Genomic DNA, 22,481 nt, shown 5'->3' with positions numbered 1-22,481 from the left:
TCATTTTTGGCTCAAAGATTTTCAAAAATTCACCAAATATCAAAAAATGCACATCAGCGTCTGAAATACATTTTTGCATGCTCTTTTGATCTAACTTTGATTTGGTTTAAAAAATTTTGTACGAATCCTAGGAAAAAAACAACGGCTACACTGCCACTGCAGACTGCCAGAAATTGATGAAATGCAAGTCGAAGTGCAACGTGCTGCATTTTTCGTAAAAAATAAAATATCTCCAACTTTCCAAGCCTCTCGATATGCAACCTCTGTGTGATGCACTGGAAGAGTATAATGCGGATACGAATATTTACGTAGGTAGGTACCCGTATTATACAATTAGATAGCGTTATCGTTATTAGTGATATTAAGTACCCGGCTATTATTATTACCTATCATCATCATTATGTGTAGATAGATGGATATTATATCGTCATGCTGGAGCGGAGATGAGAATTCATTTAAATTTCATCGTACGCTCGAATTCGCTAATTGGCTTTTTCGCTTCGTATGATCGTATGGATTGTGTGCAGTTGTGTAGTATGTACCGGTAGCTGTATACTTACTTACTCTTGGGTCTTGGTACTATGTCTACGATGTTCGTATAGCGATTCTTACTTCTACTTCCACTTGCTACTTTGTCTATTGTCTTACAATATTAATAAATCTGTCCTTCTAAGGCTACTGCAAATTTCTAACTAAAATATTGTGCAGGAGCTCGATCATTTAGCTTTGATCTACTACTCGTATACCTATACAGATTCACGGTAAGCCTATACCTACTCCCAGTCGTATTGTCTGGTGTCTACATCATGCATCTTACCTGTACCTAGGACCTACTCACATGCGTGTATTTTCGCAATATAATAAAATAAAGACGACGACGAGTACCTAATCAGCGAAGGATGAGAAATTCGCAATTTTTTCAACACTTTCGTAGGCGCTCGAATAATTTTGCACTCGAGAGGATGAAATGGTGCGCTCGTATTGTTGAACATATACGAGTACTTTCGAACGATACCATACATTCTCTGTAGGATCGTGTACCTTACGTATGATTACATTATCTATAGCTACCCGACCTGCAAATTTTGTTCCAGCATCAGCATGCAGCTCTTGAGCAGTATCTACTGATGCTATAATATGCCTAATTGTTGCGCTGCGTTGCATTAGATTGTTTCTTCAACGTGGGTGTCAATGTTATCATTATTACTGTTAGCCAATTTTTATGGGTTAATATTTTTTTTTCTTCTGATAGGGTTTATGTCATTGCTGGAATGTAATTTATACGAAGATCCTCCTATTATTCGCAGTACGGAACTAGGTCATCTTCTGTAATGTCGATGATTGACGAAGAAATTAAATAAGTTGTGAAATTCTCGGCGGGCACCAACTACCTATTTGAGTAGAAAATACTTACCTAGGCAAATATTCGTGCCAATTTCAAAAATTTCCTCATCCCCATAAACAGAAACGTTTTTAAATCCTTCAAACAGGTCGAAGATAAACCACAACCGATTTTTTCAATTGTCCAAATTGATTTTCAATCCTTTTGGAGAAATTTCAAAACTCTTGAGAAATCGAAAATGCCGATGGAGGCTTCAGAATGGCCAGAAATGGCGAAATTCAGTTCAAGAGAGTTGGTACTCGTACTAGTTTCAGAACTCATTTCCATCATTTTTACTGAATAAGCATACATTAAAAAAAAAACATATTATTTCAAAGGGGTCAACTTTGAATTTTCGCAAAAATTCGCCAAAAATCGAATAATCAATTTGGACAGCTGAAATTTTGGTTATTAGGGGTTCAGAACATGCGCTTTCTGAAAATCGCGGTCCAGCGCAGTTCAAATCGGAGGCGATGAGCACTTTTAGAGGTTCCAGGGCCCTACCAGAGGGGGGGGGGTATTATCCGATCCTGGAGGTTCCCTACTAAATTCTGTGTACTTCTAATGTGTAGGAATGTGTATTGTGTTCAGTTTACCTATGGTGTATCTCACCACTTACCTACCCATCTACTACCTATTACTTTTACCACATTCACATCACACATACTTACGAACCTGGTTTATTCAAAGATAAAATTTGCGAACGAAGCAATAAATTAACACACATGTCGAGTAGATTGCATTTATCGCCTGGGAAAAATTTTCAGTGCATTATGTACCCACGTCTAGCGTTGTGTTGAGGCACCTTTTTTACAACTAGGCTATCGTTCTGGAATTGCAGTATTTTTAATTTTACGATGTGAATGGTAGGGTCTTTGTGTGTTTAACACAAAAGGCTAAACATCGACGTCACTTTTAGAACTCTACCAGCTATTTTATGAAGGATAAATCCGATCAGTTTGATTTCTTATAGGTAAATTTTATAATTTTATGGTCCTTTTAACGTTGAAAATACTATTTGAGAAAAACTAACGCTACACTTTCGGTCTCAGCATGAAAAAAATACCTCGGTATACTTACGTCATTTTCTTAATTATTTCGCAGTTTTATAAAATTTTCGAAACTCATGAAATAATAATTGATGAAATTACAGTGAAATTTAGAAAAAATTGCGTGTAAAATTGTTTAAAATATGAAAAAATTATTAAAAGAAGAAAAAAGTTTGATTTACAAAAAAAAAATAATAAGAACTGTCTGACTGGCTTCTGTGGGGGGCGTCAGGAGTCCTGTCTGGCTTCCAAAGGTCATTGACCTGGATGTATGGGCTTTTATGACCGTCTGGCACCATGGGTGTCTGGATTACAAAGGTCATTGACCTGTCTGTCTGGCTTTCAAAGCCGTATATGGCTTTCAGTCTGGTCTTCTAAGGTCACTGACCTGTCGTTCAGGCTTTTGAGGGTGGTTTGGAGTCCTGTCCGTCCTTTTAAGGTCGTTGACCTTATCTGTTTGACTTTTGACAGCCATTAGGAGTGTTGTATGGCCTACTAAAGTCAATGACCAGTGTCTATCTTTTGAAGGCCGTCTGCATGTGGCCAAATGTCAGAAAAATGGAATAAAACGACCCTGAAAGCTCTAAAAAGTACTGTGAATTCTACAAAACTAATGAAATTTATAACAAAGTGTACGAATATTATTTAAAAACACTCAAAAAAGCATTAAAATCGCCAAAAATTCAAAAACATGTCAGCGACATTTGTCAAAATTTTGCAAAATTTACGTAAAATATTTTAAAAAATTGTTTGAAGTGACATGAAAATTCAAAAGTACTTACCGTTTACAGAATAACCAATCACAGAGTGTTTACAAATAAACGATCAAATCTTACGTAGAAAGAAAGAAATTGAAGTGCAATTAGCAATATAAATCTCGTCGCACAAATAACACAATAGGGGACATGAGAGATGAAGAATAAAATTTCAACCAAAAAAATGATCTGAAATCTCGCAGCAGGTAGTAAATATTCTTATCTAGATAGAAACTCCGCGACCAAGACCATAAATTCATATCACAATAGGCGTTAAGACTATACGAAGTACGAATATTCGAACTACTTGCCTATACTAAACGACTCTTCAATCTTTTCTCTTTTTTTGAAAACGATTCTGCGAATTTATGAAGTGAAATTTTAATTACTCAGCATTTCAGCGATTACTCGTCAAAATTTAAAGAAAACAGTTAAGTAGGTAGGTATACGAGCAGTCTTGTTCCTTTTCTTCAGCGAAGCTTTTCTGCAGAAAAATTACTTTTCTTGTACCAGGACTAAGTAATTCAGAACGAATGAAGCGTTGGTTTTTCCAAAAAAAAATTGAATTTTCAAACTGTGCTTTGTGCGACTTTAGAAATGGGATTCGCGACGAGTTGGACAAAACTTGTTGGTATATGACATTTTTCTTTTTTGAATTCAAACCCCTACACAATCCACTGCTTAAAATGTTGATTTTTTCAATTTTCAATTTTACAGTCACAATTTTGGTAACCCTTGAAATGGCGAAAAATGAGCTCGTGTCTGATATTTAGCACATAGCGTAGGTCTAGGTAGGTACATACGATATGTATACGTAAACGTATAGTACTGAGCGCCTCAAATACAACACATTAGGCAGCCACTCAAACAGATCGGTGATTATCACTTCTGATCTGATCTTTCCCAATATGTAGAAAATGTAAAAATTAGCATGAAAAGATTTATTACACAAAATAAGTATAAATGCATCGAGTACAGAAATGGCAGAATAGACATTCTTAAAAGCATAGACAAGTAGAAAAAATGCAATCAATTTGCGAGAAAAAATTAAAAAATCAATTAGGTAGGTACGAATTATCAATTTGTTGCATTGAAGCGTCATAGGAACTTTTAAATCAAGAATTACGTGAATGCTTCCTTTATTATCTTGAATGTGATATTTTGTTTCATTAATTTGTCAGCAGCTTGTTCTACATCCTCAGTCAATTTTTTCGATCCACAGATATACAACGAGTAGGATGAGCTGGAAATTAATTTAAATTAATATTACCTAGTAGTTACTTTCACGGCATGAAATGATCTTCGTTTAATTTATAGTCATACTTATACTTCAGGTATAAATAATGCCATGATTGTAAAACATCAATCCAATCAGGCCTTCCTATGGAAATCCTGTCTCTTAATACTTCGCTCTTGACAATTGTCTAAAAGTATTGTTTCATAAAAATTAATATTATTTGAGCACGTAGGTATGATTTCCTTATCGACTATAAATTAAAATTTGTCATTACGTGATAATAATATACTCACATTTATTCTAGAGAGGTCCTTTTCTTTGGTAATGAATAGTTTGTAATTGAAACGATCAGGTTTATTATCGATCCAGTTCTATACAATCAGAAGTAAATAGATGTTGAAATTCTGATTCATAGGTACGTAAAAAAAAATCATAGAATCGGTATGAAAAGAATTAATATTTTATTTACCTTCGTATGAACTTCCATCAATAAATTTTCGATCCAGGATAAATGATCCACGTAAGGTATTACCCACACAAGGTGTATTCTGTACGGATATTCGCGAGTTTCCCAATAATTGCTGTGAAAATTTCTCAACAATAAATTTCTGATTTCTGATTGAAGTTCTATTCTATGTGTAATTATAACGGCTTAATAATTATGCACTTTGGTTTACTTACCTTAAATAATTCAATATCGATGCCAAAGGAGTGATGCCGATTCCATTGGCGATGTAAAAAGCAACTTTTGTTTTTAAAATATTACTCAGAGGACTGAAGAAGGCACCATCTACCAAGAACCTTGACATATTATTTATTAATTCAATAAAAATCAAAAAAAAAAAAAAAAAATGGAAAAAATAATTATTATTTTTGGGAAATTCAAAAATCGTTTTTTTAAAAAATTATATCAGAGATCATAGCATTGACTTCTTGAAAGTCTTCTTTGGGTTTAAAAAATCACATATGGAACTTTTTTTGACAATTGTAATTTTGGGCAGAACAGCCAACTTTTTGCAAAAAGCGAGGACTTCGACAATTTTAGCAAAAGAAAAAGCTGTTTGACGATTTCTGTCAAAAAAGTGAGACTTCTGCTGTAGACCATGGTTCTTTTTGATTTTTTTTTTTTTTGCAAAAAAACATCAATTTATAACAATTTTGCAAAAAACGAAATTTTTTGTTAAGTTTTGAGAAAACGAGAATTTTTGACTACTTTTAGCAAAAATCATGACCTTGAAAATTGTATATTGGCAAAGAAGTGATACTTTTTGGCAATTTCTGGCAAAAAAAAGGTTTTTTTGTAAATTTTAGGAAAAAAGTGAAAATTTTTGGCAATTTATCTGAAAAGTGAGAATTATTGTTAAAAAACCTGAGTTTAACATGTTTATAGCAAACATTTGATATATTTTTTTGCAATTTTTGGTAAAAAAGTGAGTTTTTGTTTGCAACGTATGGTAAAAAAAAAGACGGAGACTTTTGGCTAAATTTTGGTAAATTTCTGCTAAAAAAAAAAAAGCAAGACTCATGCAATTTTAGCGAAAATCTGGACTTTTTGACTATTATATAGACAAAAATTATACTTTTCGGCAATTTTCAGCAACTTTTGTCATTTTTTGACAAAAAAAAAAATCGGAGTTTTTTTACGAATAAGCGACACACTTTGGTCAATTTTTCAGAAGAATTATTTTTTGTCATTTTTGGCATAAACATAAAATTGGCAGTTTAAGTTGCAAACATTAGGAATTTTTTGGGAATTACAGGCAAAAAAGATATACTTACAAGAAGGTAATTTCTGTCAAAAAAGCGAGACTTTTAGGTCATTCTTGGGGTAAAAGCGAGCATTTTTATTATTTTTTTTTTTGGTAATTTTTGTGGAAAAACCAAGATTTTTTTGCAATTTGTTTTTTTTTATACAAAAGAGACTGCTAAGAAAGTTTGAAAAAGTTACTTGAAACTTACCAAAAAGGTTACAAGACGAGAATAAAACATTTCAATGCAGAAAACAATCATAAAAGATTCCAAGACAATTGAAAATATAAACAAAAAAATGAAAAAAAATACAAAACAATAAACATTTTAGTAATGAAACTCGATTGAGACTTTACTGGAAAAAATTGATTATTTTCCAAAATGTTGTATGTATTGCAAATTTTCAGTGATAAAAGAAGACTTTTTAGATATTTTTGACATAATTTAAAAGTGACAATTTTTTGCAAAAAAAGAAGAGATTTTGACAATTTTATCCAAAAAAAGTGACATTTATAAGCAATTTTTGAAAGAAGTGAAACTTTTTAGCAATTTTGCAAAGATGAGCTTGGAAAATGATTGTCAATTTTTGGAAAAATGCAAGACTTTGGAAACTTCTAGCAGCAAACTTTTTCGTTGAGGTATTTTTTGGTAAAAAGTGACTTTTTTTTCAAAAATGATAGCAAAAGGGGATCCTCTGACAATTGTAGCAAACAGTTGAGATTTTTGGGCAATTTTTTGAATAAAAGTGTGCATTTAGAATTTTTTGTAATTTTTGGCAGAAAACGAGATTTTGAAAATGATAATTCGAGTATAACTTACATCTTTAGAAGCAGGATAAGATTTAGAGAAAAAGTTACCAAGTACTCGTAGACCACCCTGAAATTGATTTTTCATGTTTTTTGGAGACGTTTTAAAATTATAACCAGAAATAGTAGGTAAACTTTGGTTGAGGGAGTTAATAATACTGAGTAGTTTTGAGTGTTGATTTTTCAAAAAAAAGCACGATGAATCGCTAAAAATAGTCAGTTTTGAAGTTTTCAAAATTTTTCAAAAATCGAAAATTAATTTGGGCAACTAAAATTTTGATTAAGGAGGTTACAGGTCATGTACTTTGCTAAAATCGCAGTCTCGAGTGGTCCCTTTGTAAACTTGAAGCACGTAAGTCTTGTTTTTTTTAAATTTTATTTTCACTCAAAATTGTGAAAAATATCAATTGTATGACGATACCTATTTGAATTCGTCCCCAGCAATGTCATTTAAAACATTTTTCAACTCCCCAAAAATGTATAATCGTAACATATTTGATATTAATAATACCGGTAGTGATTTTTAGATGTGGTAATAATATCTCGTTGATTACTCAGTTGGCATTCGATGACACTTTCGCTGTTTAAATATCGCGCCAGCCGTTCTAAAACGAGACAAATTAAACAATAGAGGTAGTATAAATTGTGCGATGCGACAAAGCGGCAAAGATGAATATACTTGAATGGGAATTCCATTATTTATGTATGTACGTACTAGTCCAATCACCGCATGCCTTCATGAGTACAGTAATATCTGTTTGCGTATGTTCATGTTCGGTGTTATTAGACTATAAAATACACAAGAACCATGAACCAGTTACAAGGGCTCACTATTTTTAAATGTTTACGAGCGCAAATACGACAGCTTTATTACATACGTAACATTTATGTATACTTTACCGAAACCACTGTAAATGGGTGCCACTCTATGGATGAAATTTTTGGACATTGTAACAACACGTACTGTAAAGATTAGGTAAATACAAAAAAAAATCAGGTATTTTTAGTCGAATACCTATTTCTTATAAATCGTGAGTTAACCTTAGGGTATGCGCAAGCATGTGTGATAGGTACAAGTATAGGTATATTTACTTGAGCTGGACTTCTGTTGACGTGCGCACGCCCTGTTAATGTCAATTCGTAAACGTCTCCGGGTAATTTTTTAATTTTTTTCAACTTGAAGTATAATCGGTTGCGTGTAACGATGCGATAAATTAAATCGAAGAAGTATATTCCCATCGAGGGCAACATCCATTTCCAACTCTTGATAAAAAAAAAATAAGTAAATAAAATAAGGAAGAATTTTTAATCAACAGTATCTCCTTAATTTATATAGGTATACCTATCTACTTAACTTCCTAAAAAAAAATTCAAAATAATGATACAAACTTGTACTGGAATTGATTCAAAGACAGGTTGTGATGTACAATTTTTCGATTCACAGCCAGGCTCGTGTTCACTCAAGTTAATTTGTTGTTTCAATATTTCGCTAAATAATGAAAAAAGCAAACAAATCAGTGAAATTTGACAACGAACCACGTTGAATTTCAAGAACGACGGGAGTGATATTACATACCTCATCGGATGTATTAGGTATAAAATGATGAATGGTAGAAATAAATAGTGAGCAGTTGAAAACAAAACGTAATCTTTTTTCCTGGAATATGGTATAGAAAATACACTCATAGTGATTAAAAATAAAACCATGAGTAATCCGCTAGCTCCTGAAACTGTACGTTTATTACTTTGGTTATGAATGAATAGGTACACCACGGTAGGTAGGTGTAGGTACACTAATATTGAATCGACATTTCTGTGGTCCACTTACTGCTTCGGATTATCATGATGAAAGGATTCTGTACAATATGTGAAAACAATAACTTCATTAGTACCTATTTTTAGTGAGATGGAGAGAGGTGGATGATTTAAACATTAACGTACCTCGTGTTGGTAAAAAGCCCAGTTAATTGATGGGTACCGGTGATTATAGTATACAGAGGCATTTATTGCATTCAAAACGTGACCAACAGTGTGAAAAACTGGAGATAAGGAACAAATATTACAAAATGAGATCACTTCCAAGGAAACCTTCATAACTCGCCAGCTCCAATCGAGCTGAAATTTGGCTCATTGAAAGAAAATTTCACCCAGATCTCAGAACCAAATTTTTAACTTTTGAAGTAAATTTTTCGAACTAAGGCGAATTTTTAAAAGTAGAGAAAATAGCCTATTGGGGTATTAATTTTCTACAAAATAGAACAAATATGGAAATGAAAATCTTAAACTCGGTTTGTTTGCTAAAGTCGACCCCTCGAATCGATTGCTCTCATTTTCCAAAAGATCTGGAGCCTCCAGAAGAAGTTCAGGTTTCTCCAGCAATTTCAAATTACTCCAGAAGGTGTTGCAATCAACTTGGACAGCTAAAAATTTAATCCTTTCATAAGTTTGACATTCCAAATTGATTAGGGAAGGTGAATCACAAATCTGAGGTGACCAATTGAAAAGTGTATTTTTATATACAGGGTGTCTCAGAATGATGTTAACACTCTTATGGAGTTTTCAATGCGATCGTGTGTACAAGGGAAACAGTTGGTTTCAGAGTTTCGGAGTAAATGGAACGAGTTTAGTCCTATTCTTTCTCTACAAAATGAGCTTTAGTTTGACCTTCTAACGTTGAAAGAAGCGGAGAAAATGAGAAAAGTGCAACAAAAAAAAGGGTAAAAAATTGGAAAAACAGGGAAATTTTTTGAAAATTTTTAGTCTCCTTAGTTTTTTGCGTGTACCGGACGAACCGTACGTCCTAGCAAAAATCTGATGACATTGATCTCAAAGAGAATTTAATTCTCTACAATTTTCTTCAATGAATTTTTTTGCTAGGACGCTTAGTTTCAAAACTGTAAGTCTTTGAAATTGAGTAACACGGGAGTAACATGAAATGTTACTCCTATGTTACTCAGCGTACAGTTTTGAAACTAAGCGTCCTAGCAAAAAAATTCAATGAAGAAAATTGTAGAGAATTAAATTCTCTTTGAGAATAATGTCATCAGATTTTTGCTAGGACGTACGGTTCGTCCGGTACACTCAAAAAACTAAGGAGACTAAAAATTTTCAAAAAATTTCCCTGTTTTTCCAATTTTTTACCCTTTTTTTTGTTGCACTTTTCTCATTTTCTCCGCTTCTTTCAACGTTAGAAGGTCAAACTAAAGCTCATTTTGTAGAGAAAGAATAGGACTAAACTCGTTCCATTTACTCCGAAACTCTGAAACCAACTGTTTCCCTTGTACACACGATCGCGTTGAAAACCCCATAAGAGTGTTAACATCATTCTGAGACACCCTGTAAATTGAAAAGTTTCAAAATCGAAAAAATCCATTATCGTAAATTTTGCTACAGTTGTCTCAAACTTTCTTCTACCTCTTGGAGTCGACTCCCCCCTCCCCCCTCCCCCGGCTCATCATAACAAACTTGAGAGCACTTTTTTAGGATCAAATGGAGAAATGGACAGCATTGTGAGCGATTTGAAATTGCTGGAGAAAAGTAAAATTTTGCTGGAGTCTCCAATTTGGCTGGAAAATGATAGAAATCGATTCAGGAGGTCGACTGTTGACGGTAGAAGAAGTTTTGAGTCATTTATTGCCAAAATTGATAACTTTTGAATTTTTTTTTTGAATTTTGAAGTTTTATAGGTAACGTAAAAAATACAATTTTCAACTCGCCACTTTGAATTTGCGATTCAACAGTGCTAATCGATTCACAGAATTGAATTTTTAGCTCCCGAAGTTGATTACAACACCTTCTGGAACAATTTAAAATTGCTGGAGAAAAACAAAGTTCTGCTGGAGGCTCTAGATCGGCTGGAAAATGGTAGCAATCGATTCAAGGGGTTGATTTTAGGGGTTATACGAAGTTTTGAGTAATTTTTTGCAAAAATTAGCGATTTTTAATTTTTTTTTTAAATTTGAGATTTTCCGCAACTTGTAAAAAAATTACAATTTTTAACTGGTGACTTCGGGTTTGTTATTCACCGGCCCCAATCGATTCGGAATATCGAACTTATGATAGGATTAAATTTTTAGCTGCTGAAGTTGATTACAACGTCTTCTGGAACGATTTGAAATTACTGGAGAAAAGTCAAATTTTACTGGAGGCTCCAAATCGACTGAAAAATAGTTTCAATCGATTCAAAGGATCGACTTGAGTACATAAACCGAGTTTTAGATTTTTATTCTCATGTTTGCTCTTTTTGTAAAAAATTTATATCCCAATAAGATTTTCCCGCCATTTTCAAAAATTCGCCAAAAAATCGAAAAATCAACTTCAGCAGCTGGAAATTTGGTTCTGAGGTATAGATGATAATATGCTCCTTCAGTGAGCCAAATTTCACCTCAGACGGAGTTGACGAGTTATAAAAGCTCCCTAGTTAACCAACACTGAAAATTACTATTAGGTAGGTAGGTAGGTAGGTAGGTATGCCATACTCACAAGATGCAATCAGAATGATGATAGCCATTGTTACATGGATATTTTGCAAATTATGAAGCCAATATTTGAATAAATTTCGATTAATGAAATTTAAACTCCTGTGTATGGACGAATTCACAAGCCGGCAAACTGGTAAAAGTATTAAACTGCAATTCAGATTCAATACTGAAGCAGAACCTCTCGAAATGAATAATCCGACCTGAAATTAAATTCGAAATTGAATTCTGGGTAATTGGAAAAAATTTAGAATTTGGGTAAAGAAACTGAAAGGAAGATATTTATTGAAAGAATTGAAAATTTTACTAACGCCCAACATATTCCTCAAGTAATGAAATTGCGATTCGTAAGCGTAACAAAAGTAGCATTCCGCGAACACGAAGCTATTCACCAGTATCCAGAATATCTATAATAGGTATTGCCAAAAAAAAAAAAAATTATAGTTGTAGTTAATAACCTTAACTAATTGTGTACCTAGTTCTTTAAAATGATAGTTTAGTATCTTAAAACTCACCAAAAATTTCATATCGTGCGCTTCATCAATAAAACATAGAAAATAATCTTAAACACAATAATTATTCTAAAAAAATTAAAATTGAGCAAATTTGATGACATGGATGATTAACTTTGGCACCGGCTTCAGAGCGTTAAAACGTTCAAATAACACGCGTCGGTATCGTTTAAGGAAGTTAATGTGATAAAGAACTCGCCGTCTCGCCGTAGGAGTGTTGATAGGCTTTCTTTTCCAGATAAAACTTCGAGTAATGCTCTGTCAAAGTATCGCCATCTGTATTCTTGCATCTAAAGTATTGTTCTTCTTTCTTTGTACATGCATCAATCTTAAGTAAAGCCCTAACAATAAGACCTACTTCTCTTATCTTGTATTCTGACTTTTCTCTCGCAATTGATATGAATTTGTGGACTCCAATTTCCAATATAGGTACAGTAGCATAAGTTCGTACGTAGGTAGGTAGGTACCTATTTAATTTTAAGATTGTATATGGTATCTGAAGTGCCCATTTAAATTAATACCCAATATTTATTTCAAATGCAATTTATGTAGAAGAATACTTTTGATTTTTTTTTATCTCTCGAAGTTTTGATTAACATTTCCAAACATGGAGAGAATGGTAATGGTTTTGAAAGTCGAATTGATGACCTGTGACTAATTCGATGTTGCATTATTGGCCCAGCTTTCCATCTTCATGTGACAATAGCCTAGTAGAAATTTTACTGCGACAACTGCATAGTGCATAATTATGTAAGTTAGGTAGGTACCTTCATACTCGTACAGGGTGCCCAGAAATATCGAGCACCCCAAAGAAAGTTTTTCATTAAAAATATAGGTTGGCAACGTGAAATAGATGCATATGATTGGTGGAATGTTATCCAGTCCAACAACCAATCATGTGCTATCATTATTATCATTCACTGTGACCAACCAAAGTATTTTAGTAGAAAACTTTTTTAGGGGTGCTCGATATTTCTGGGCACCCTGTACCTTGTATGTAGGTTGATTCTTATAAGAATTGAAGCGATAATTTTTCTAGAGGGCTTCCTGCTGGAACTCAAAACATATCTCTGCGGGTATCTTTCAAAACATTCGATTGATTTTTTTTTTCTGTCAATTGTGTAGGTATCCAACAGATGATATAAATGTGTTATTTGAGCTTTTTTGTTCGCCATTCTTCTTGAACTGAATAAAATCCAAAAAATTTGAAGGAAGTGGTTTTTTTTATTTTACTGATAAAAAGGAACCTGACAAAGTGTGCAGTAAGCAATTTGACTCGATTTTTCTCAAATGTATAAAGGTCTAAAAAATTCCGAGGATATTTTAAGCGTCGAAAGGTAGCGGAACCCATCATCCATAAGGTTTTTTTTGGGCCCAAAATTTTCAAAAAAAATGTTCAATAATGGTAGAGAAATGCGATTGGGCTGCAACAACCTTTGGAACAGTCTGAAAATGGACTTGTGACTAAAAATGACAATTCCTATAGGAACAATTTTTTGAAAATTTGGGGCCCGAAAAATACTCTTTCAGAAGTTCAGATGTGATCAGAAAAGACAATTTCCAAAGTTGTAGCTGCCCAATCGCAATTTTCGACCATTTTTGGTCGATTTTTCAAAATTTTGGTGTGAACTTGAAATCGCGACTAAACTTTCAAGTAGGTACGTACTCGACTTGTGACTAGAAAAGTCGATTCTTTGAGTTTTAGCTGCCCAGTCATATTTTTCAACAATGTTTCGAAGGGCAGTTTTTCAAAAATTTTGTGCCCAAAAAATACCGTTTCGGATGCACTGACTCGAAATCATGTTCAAATTCCAGGAAACTCGACTTTTGACCAGAAAAGATTATTCCCAAAATTGTAAATGCTCAATCAAATTTTTCCACCATTTTTGGAGAATTTATTGAAAATTTGAGGCTTCAAAAACACCCATAACTACCAACCTACCTATTGTTTTTTTCTGAATAGCTAATTATGTTCTCAGTTGGAAGTGGATCAAAAATTTTAAAAAATTTGTCAGTTTGATTTGTGTGTATCAATTTTATTATACTTATAATCAAATTTGTTTTTAATTAAAGTACCTGTGATAAAATTGTCATGTACCTAGTATCTTAAATTAGGTACTGTATACATCTTATTGTACATACTTATGTAACTATCGAGAAAACCTCGTATGGTGTAAACTTCCGGTCTTCCGATTTGAACGAGACCTTGATATTTGGAAAGAACATGGTCTGAAATCTCCTGAACAAAAATTTCAGTTGCCCAAATTGATTTTTCGATTTTTGATGAATTTTTAAAATTTAAAAATTGACCCTTTTTGACGATTTGTGCTTTTTTAAAGAAAATGTAGGTATACCTGCTTACCACTTATTCAGTAAAAGTTATGCAAATTAGCCCTAAAACTAATTCAGGAGCCTCCATCACGATTTTCGATACCTCCAGAATTTTAAAATTTCTCCATAGGGTGTGGAAATTCAATTTAAGCATCTAAAAATTCAGTTGTGGCTTATCCTAAACATTGTTTAAAGAATTCATCCAAGACAAACTTTTAACAAGGCACTGGAGGTGTCCGCCTGGAAATCGGTTCAAATTTAGATAAATCCATTAAAGAGGTCAAAGATGAGCCACAGGCCACAACTCAATGTTCAGCTGCCCAAATTGATTTCTAAGCTTGTGGAAAAATATTTTAAATTCAAGAGAAATCGAATTTCGCGCTGGAGGCTCCAGAATGGCCTGAAATTGTAAAATTTGAATTTGAGGAGGGGGGGGGATTGATTTTAAACAAAGTACAGCAATGTCCTCTCAAACCGAAATAATTGTTTTGAATGTTTGAATGTTTTCCTCATGAGTTGAACTATAGTTGAACATTCTGTTCGAAAGAACACACTTGAGGTGTTCGCCTAGAAATTGGCTCAAATATGAATGAATCCTTTAACCAGGTCGAGAACAAGTCAAAACTCGATTTCTAGCTACCCAAATTGATTTCCAAGCCTTCTGGTGAAATTTCAAAATTCTGGAGAAATCGAAAATCTTACTGGAAGTTCTGGATGGCTCGAAATTGCAAAATTTGAATTCGAGGGAGGGGTCTGGCGGGTCGGTTTGGCAAGATACAGTCATTTGTGCAAATTTTAAAAAATTTCCTACAAATAGGAAAGTTTGATTTTTTGATTTTTTGTTTTCATAAAATATTCAGAGTGATTTTAAAAAAACACACTCGAACTATTACGTCCCCTGAAATTTGGGCCAAATGCGATTCAAGTTGTTAAAAATTGAGTCGAGAATAAACTGCAATATTTTCAGGCGCCCAAATTAATTTCAACGTCTTCTGGAGAAATTTTAAATTCAGGAGAAATCGAAAATCGCGCAGAGTAGGTACCTAATATGTAGTGAAATTCGGGTTGAGGGAATTCTTAAAGAATGTGTTTGTGTATACATTTTTTTAAAAGCATAATTCTCTAAAAATTGTCATTTTTCTCGCAATGAGGGTTCATGTGATGATCTTTCCAAAAATCGCAGTTCGCTTGACGTTTTCACGATTTTTTATGACAATTTACAAATTTACCTATTTTTTGATCTCTATAAAATAACGATATCTTTCTTTCACATATTTCACAAATAATTTTTGTCAGTTTTAAATTAATTCTCAGTTGATACAAAAATATCAATACCTACCTACTGTTTTTATCATCTCCGAACTTCTTTGTTCCTTAACTAATTATTCTGTGAAATTAACTGGTGCATGAAATGGGAAAAATCATTGCTTTTGTCATTATTCAGCTTTTTAATTTCGAGTTTCTAAACACGCGTTTAAAAAGTTCTATGTAAGAAGGTACCTATTCAGTATAGATCATTCAAGTTATGAGAATGTCAAATGATGTATTTCACATTTTATTTTCAAAAATTTATTTCAAAAAGTTGACAATTTTTACAATGTTTCAAAGAGATGAGCAATGACTTTACCTGTTTTGTAGATTCAGTTTGAAATTTCCCATTTCATGTCTTGGTCTATTTTACAGATTAGACTGCATGCAATCTGCATTCGCGCAAATAACAAAACCATCGAATAAATAGCTACCTAATAAATCTATTCGAAGTTCATCTGCGAAAAGAGCAAAAATATTTATAGAGAATTAATTTTCATCTTGTGTTCAAAATCCAATAAAAAATCTTCTTAGCGTCCGTCTTATGAAATTTATACAAACCACGCAATGATCTTCTTTAATCATATCGGCTGCTTTTTCTGCCATCATTATAACAGCGGCGTTCGGATTAACCGAGACCAATTTCGCCATCGCTGAAGCATCTACCACTCGTAAATTCTCGATATTTTTAACTTTCATGCGAGGATTGAGCACAGTTGTTGGATCACTTTCAGCACCCATTTTATTCGTACCTCCCGGATGATAAAATCCTGAAAGAAGTTGCTCAAATGCGCACCTCCAGTATTCGTCGCTGCCTTTTTCGAACTTTCTGCAAGCTTGGTAATCGATGAATTCGAACTCGAACCCGTATTTCTTCAGAGCCTCAGTTTGGGCAAACTTTTCAACGAATCTAACTCCATTCAGTAGTGACTGAAAGTCATCCTCGTGTCGTAAAAAATTAGGGTATATTTTCGGGTAATCCAAAGGATCGGCCGAGTTCAGCTCCATGTATCCGGTGCTTTTGCTTTCGGATAGAATCAAAATTATGAATATCGAATCCGACTGATTGTTGAGATCTGTGAAAAAACTCGCCGTTTCTTCGGATAAGCCGAACATATTGTATAGTTTATGTCGTTTATTTACCGTGCTCCACATGGTTTGGTAGGATATCCTCATAGTCATGAGTTGTATGTCAGGGTACGATGTTCCGTCATTTTTCGTATTAATAAATGCCATAAGTTTAGTCATACCCATCGTAGCTATGCCATTTTGGTACAAAGCGTACGTGTCTTTGATCAGCTGCAAAGATTCGGCTTTGATTTGATCCGGTAAACGATTTTTTCGATCGGTGAATACCAACCCGACGTAACAAGGATGGTCTTGCCAATTCCGACCTACTGGTAAATTGGCTACTAATGGAATTTTCATTTTTTTCAAATGTTTCTTTGGTCCTATTCCGGATAACATTAGAATTTGAGGCGACCCTATCGCTCCTAACGATAAAATCACTTCTTTTGTCGCCCTAATGACGCATTTTTTACCACTGGGAGCCAAAACCTCTACACCTATAGCTCTTTTCAACGTTTCATCAAACACTACCCTCAGAACAGTCACACCTCTCGCGAAATGAAAATTTTTACGCGGTTTAGTTATCGAAATAAACGCCTTGTACGTACTGCATCTTTTACCATCTCTAGTCGTGCTATCAGCAGATCCATACCCTACTGAAACCGGACCGTTTAAATCGGTCACTCGAGGTAAACCCATTTCGGCGAATCCTTCGCTAAATACTTCAACCGCTGGATCGGGTGATTCGTACGCAGATACGGTCAAAGGTCCTCCTTTATGATGCTCGTAAATTTCGGGTGAATATCCTCTGTAATCTTCGGATTTCAAAAAATACTTTTTGATCGAGTCGTAATTCCATCCGTCGCAACCGAGCTTCTCCCATGTATCGTAATCTTTCCTATGACCTCGTAAATAAACGGCGACGTTGACCGAAGAACATCCTCCGGATAATTTCCCCCTCGGGATTGACGACACGTTGCCCTCGAGGCCTTTGAAAAGAAACTCGTCCGGTTGAGAAACGTACTTGTAATCGACATCGGATTTTAATAAACTGGCCCATAAAATCGGAGTTTCGCTCAGAGGTGGCGGATCTTGACCTTTCTCGAGAAGTAAAACGGTCCAGGAAGCTTCTTCACTGAGACGACTGGCCAATGTGGAACCTCCACTACCAGCTCCGGCTACGATGAAGTCGTACGCGTTTGAATTTTCGCATATATCAGGACTGTAATCTGCGGGGTAATCTGAGTAATCGAGGCATATCGACGATTTCACCAGCCATAGCCATAGTATCGTGAGAGGGAGCTGAAAAATTCAATCATTGCTTAAATAAACAATAATGTTTGCAGCATCGATAAATCTTACCGAAAAATTTTAAATAACCGTAATTTACCAAGAATTACTGTAATTTACCAAGAATTATTGTAATTTACCAAAAATTACCGTAATTTATCAAGTATTTACAGTAGTTTACCAAAAATTACTGTAATTTACTAAAAATTACCGTAATTTACCAAAAAATTACCGTAATTTACCAAATTTTTATAGTAATTTATCAAAAATTACAAAAATTTACCTAAAATTACCGTAATTGACCAAAAATTACCTTAATTTACCAAAAATTACTGTAATTTACCAAGAATTACCGTAATTTATTAAGTATTTACAGTAGTTTACCAAAAATTACCGTAATTTACCAAGAATTGCCGTAATTTATTAAGAATTACCGTAATTTATCAAGTACCTATCTACAGTAGTTTACCAAGAATTACCGTAATTTACCAAATTTTTATAGTAATTTATGTAATTTACTAAAAATTACCGTAATTTACCAAAAAATTACCGTAATTTACCATTTACCAAGAATTGCTGTAATTTATTAAGAATTACCGTAATTTATCAAGTATTTACAGTAGTTTACCAAGAATTACCGTAATTTACCAAATTTTTATAGTAATTTATCAAAATTACCGTAATTTACCAAAATTACCGTAATTTACCAAAATTACCGTAATTCACCAAAATTACCGTAATTTACCAAAATTACCGTAATTTACCAAAATTACCGTAATTTACCAAAATTACCGTAATTTACCAGAAATTACGGTAATTTATCAATTAAAGTTACTAACACCAATCTCCAAAAAAAAAATTAAAAAATTGCCAGAATCTAATTTGGTACATTTGGATTAAAATGAATTCAAAATGACTGACGTTTAGAAACATTACAGTTACAAAGCATTGCCTTTCGTCAAAATTTCTAAAAAATGCTCCCTTTCCAAAAATTGTCAAAAACGTACCAATTTTTCTAAAATTGTCTATATTGCTTTTTTGCTGCGCTAATAATTGACAAAACTACTGGGAAATTTTCGCTTTTTTTAAAATAAAAATTACGTCAAGTAATTTTAACCAAAGTTAGCCCAAAAATCTCGCTTTTCTCTCAGAAATTATTAAAAAAACAAAAAAAAAGTGTAAAATTTGTCAAAGCCTTCTTCATTCTCACCCAAAATTGCAGAAAAGTCTCATTTTTCTGTCAAAAAATGCTTAAATTCTTCACTTTTATGTCGAAAAATGACAAAAAGTATCGTTTTTTGCCCAAAAAATGCCAATATTTTCCTTAAAGACCTCTTCGCTAAAATTTCAAAACCCTTGAATTTTGTTTTAAAATGTGAAAAATTTTTACCTTTTCACCAAAACTTTCGAATAAAACCTTCACTCATTTGTAAAAAATTTTCAAATTGTTTCGTTTTTGCCAAAAATTGCACGAAATTTTCACTCCTTCGCGAAAACTTCTCAAAAGGTTCACTTTGATTCAAAAATCAGCCAAAATTTTCGTTTGGCTGCCAGAATGCTGCCAAAAAGCCCTGATTTTTAAAATTGTCAAAATCAAGCTTTTGTCAGAAATTGCTAAAAACTTTCACTTTTCGCCAAGAAAGCTTTGTTTTTGGCTAAAATTGTAAGTCTTGCTTTTCTCCAATAATTACCAAAAGCTTTCACTTCTTTACGAAAATTGCCAAAAATCTCACTTATTTGCAAAAACCTTATCAAAAAAAATTGTTTTACCGAAATTTTGCTAAAAAGAATTGTAGTATTTATTATAACTTACTATCTAACAAAAATTGCGAAGAACTATCACTGTTTTTGTCAATAATTTCCACCAAGTTCAGCTTTCTGCTAAAATTGTTGAAGTCTCGTTCGATCTTTTTAAAAATATATTTCTCAGCATTAATTAATACTTCTGTATGTTTTGTGACTTTTTTGGTTAATTTTTGGCTACTTTCCTACAATTTTTTGATTGCTAAAATTACTTTTTTTTAGGTACTGTAAAAATTGAGTAAGTACGAGCCAATGATCACAAAAAAAACATGTTGCCCAGACCTCAAAACCAAATTTGAAGTCGCCAAAACTAATTTTTCACAATTTTGGGGAATTAACATCTCCCACGCACTGAAATCGACCACCACCGCCCTCCAATCGATTGGCACAATTTTCGAGACGATCTAAAGCCTTGACTTTTTTACAAATTTTGAAAGAATACATTTTTCAAGTCGTGTTCTACAAAAGAGCATTTTATCGGTAAGATGGCGAAATCTAATCTCTCTCCAAAGACGAAACTTATCCAAAATTTTAGTTTTGGTATAAACCCAAAAAAATGTTGTGTCAACTCCCCCCTCCCCCTCACCTGAACCTAATAAATGTGGCCGTGTGCACTCTAAATTCAATACCCACATATTTTCTGTCTGTGGGGGAGTTGATCGAAACTTTTGAAATTTTCATCGAGTAAAAAAAAACAATAATTAAAATCTGTAAAAAAATATTTTGGATTTTTCATTTCTGGGTAAATCCCTTGTAAATAACACTCTTTTCAAGAGAAAAACTTGTGTTGTCAATATAGTTCCTTTCGTAAGAAGAGGAGTGCAGGGGAGCATTTCTTGCCGTACTGGAAGTTCTACTTTTTGGGAAAAGCATCGTTTGGAGAAATTCAACGTTTCTAGAAATTGAAAATTTTCATAAGAGCCTTCTGAGGAGAGAAAAAATGGGAAAAAATCGCGGAGAATCCGGCCACCTCTTCATTTTTTTTTTACAAATTTTTGAAATTTTTCAACTTCTCAAAAACTTTTTCAATATGGAGTTTTTTTTGTTGTTAAAAATTCGTTGATTTTTCGATGAATTGTTTAAAATATCGGAGTCCAAATCAGCCAAAATATTCAGGAGCTCGAGTGAATTTTTCGATTTTTGGTGAATTTTTGACAACCAAATTTGAGCCAAAATGAGGAAAAAATCAAAATTTCATCGAATTGACCTATAGAGAGAGCTAAAATTTAAGATCTACCCAGGGATTTTCTGGGATAGCGAGTTGATTGAAACACACGACAGTTCACAAATTTCATTTTGGTAAAATTTTGTGAAAATTTCACATTTCAAAAATCCGCTGGAAACTCCAGGAATTTCCAAAAAGTTGCTGGAGGCTCCAAAATGACTTGAAATTACCTGCACCCCACTCGATAGGGTGTTTAAATCACGTGCTTTCTAACTTTAATGGTGACATTTTGTGAAAACTTCAAGCTGGAGGCTCCAGGAATTTGTAGCTTCCAAAACAACTTGAAATCAATTTCAATTGACTGAGTAGCGTGTTGCAATTAATTTTCAGAGTGAATTTCGGCTTTCCGACTTCATTTGGTTAAAAATCTGTGTAAATTTCAAAATTCAAAAATCTGCTGGAGGCTCCAGAACTGCCCGAAACGGTTCAAAACCATGTCCAATAGATTTGGTGGGTAGAAAATAGAGAATATTTCAAATTTAAGCTCTCAAAGTCAGTTTGACAAAATTCTGTTTTTTCTCTCATTTTCAACCCAAATTTGATTTTCAAAAATTCACTGAAAATTCGAAAAATGTACTTCAATTCCTGAAATTATGGCTGGTGATATATTTTTCCATGCTCTCTCGATTTGACTTTGTCCTTATTTTCATATTCCGAATTAAAAAATATACTAATGAAAAAATCTTCATACAGATAAAAATGTTTGCTCTGGGCCGATCGTGAGGTTTCGAGGTCTAAAAACAACTAAGTAGGTACCTACCTATCTTAGAACTGAAAGAATTCTTCGGCATATACTGGCCATTTTCTACATCTAGATATTGTTTTAGTCAGAGGAGAAATTGCAGAGAGAGAGAGAGAGAGAGGAATTTCGACACGCTGACTGCAAACTATTATAGAATTTCACATTGATTTACTGTAATTCTTTTCAACTCACCATATTATCTAAGTTGTAGCCTCACATTTAACATCAATGTAGTATTATTTAATTCGCGAACCATGAATAACTACCATCCACGCATATGAGAAACACTGCCAACCATTACAAAAATCATTTGTACCTAGATAGTTTGTTTTTCAATTTTTTTTTTTAAACTTAGACACGACATGCTGTACAAATAAACATCATCTGCCTGAACCTGTCATCGCATTAAATCGTTAAAGATACACACATATAACCTGTTTTGTGCAAAAATTACTTAATTAATTCTTCTACACAAGTCTCCTACGTCAGGTTTTTGCATCAATTAAAATATTAATGTGTATATAGCTTTTAACTTTGGATTTCGTATCATTGAAATTGAAAAAAATCAATTAATTGAGGAAAATTATCTACTTACTTACAGCGTTTTTCGTAAATTAAGCTACCTGTTAATCTCAAGTGAGTTTATAGAATTGAATTTGATGAATTTTTTGTACCTAGTGGTTTAAAATTATTTTTTGGATGATTAAACATTGCAGTGTTGCTTTTAAATGAGTTTTTAGCGTTGAA

At 33.4% G+C, this 22,481-nt stretch overlaps 2 protein-coding genes across 5 annotated transcripts; both read right to left on the bottom strand.

The window, feature by feature from the left end:
- Nucleotides 1-4,110: 4,110 nt before the first annotated feature.
- Nucleotides 4,111-12,290, bottom strand: LOC135839307 (NADPH oxidase 4-like). 3 transcript variants are annotated; one of them, XM_065355474.1, is made up of 16 exons: nt 11,971-12,290; nt 11,767-11,862; nt 11,460-11,658; nt 8,919-9,016; nt 8,806-8,833; nt 8,554-8,701; nt 8,367-8,466; nt 8,070-8,240; nt 7,878-7,940; nt 7,693-7,765; nt 7,489-7,582; nt 5,104-5,223; nt 4,892-5,003; nt 4,716-4,793; nt 4,509-4,609; nt 4,111-4,428 (listed from the first exon to the last, which is right to left on the bottom strand). In XM_065355474.1, exons 1-16 carry the CDS (start codon nt 11,980-11,982, stop codon nt 4,308-4,310), a joined length of 1,614 nt encoding a protein of 537 aa, XP_065211546.1. In that variant the 5' UTR covers nt 11,983-12,290; the 3' UTR covers nt 4,111-4,307. The 3 variants fall into 3 exon arrangements, with proteins under 3 accessions (XP_065211546.1, XP_065211399.1, XP_065211471.1); XM_065355327.1 differs by having other exon boundaries at nt 8,554-8,707; nt 11,971-12,288; XM_065355399.1 differs by having other exon boundaries at nt 4,515-4,609; nt 8,554-8,707; nt 11,971-12,285.
- A 3,561-nt stretch (nt 12,291-15,851) lies between these two features.
- Nucleotides 15,852-22,116, bottom strand: LOC135839179 (glucose dehydrogenase [FAD, quinone]-like). 2 transcript variants are annotated; one of them, XM_065355204.1, is made up of 3 exons: nt 21,927-22,115; nt 16,168-17,976; nt 15,852-16,064 (listed from the first exon to the last, which is right to left on the bottom strand). In XM_065355204.1, the coding sequence occupies exons 1-3, from the start codon at nt 21,927-21,929 to the stop codon at nt 16,050-16,052; spliced, it is 1,827 nt and encodes a 608-aa protein (XP_065211276.1). In that variant the 5' UTR covers nt 21,930-22,115; the 3' UTR covers nt 15,852-16,049. The 2 variants fall into 2 exon arrangements, with proteins under 2 accessions (XP_065211276.1, XP_065211195.1); XM_065355123.1 differs by lacking the exon at nt 15,852-16,064 and having other exon boundaries at nt 16,071-17,976; nt 21,927-22,116.
- Between the last annotated feature and the right edge of the window lie 365 nt (nt 22,117-22,481).

This window comes from Planococcus citri, chromosome 1 (assembly GCF_950023065.1).
Source record: "Planococcus citri chromosome 1, ihPlaCitr1.1, whole genome shotgun sequence".
Classification (NCBI taxonomy): domain Eukaryota; kingdom Metazoa; phylum Arthropoda; class Insecta; order Hemiptera; family Pseudococcidae; genus Planococcus; species Planococcus citri.
The sequence above is the reverse complement of the archived record's forward strand: the minus strand, read 5'-3'. Positions and strand labels throughout refer to the sequence as shown.

Excerpts from the sequence above, each read along its gene's own strand:
- LOC135839307 (XM_065355327.1), bottom strand. Across the intron at positions 8,708-8,805 it reads CATCATGATAATCCGAAGCA|TTTCAGGAGCTAGCGGATTA; the intron begins GTAAGTGGACCA and ends ATAAACGTACAG. Across the intron at positions 5,224-7,488 it reads ACATCTAAAAATCACTACCG|GTTCTTGGTAGATGGTGCCT; the intron begins GTATTATTAATA and ends TAATATGTCAAG.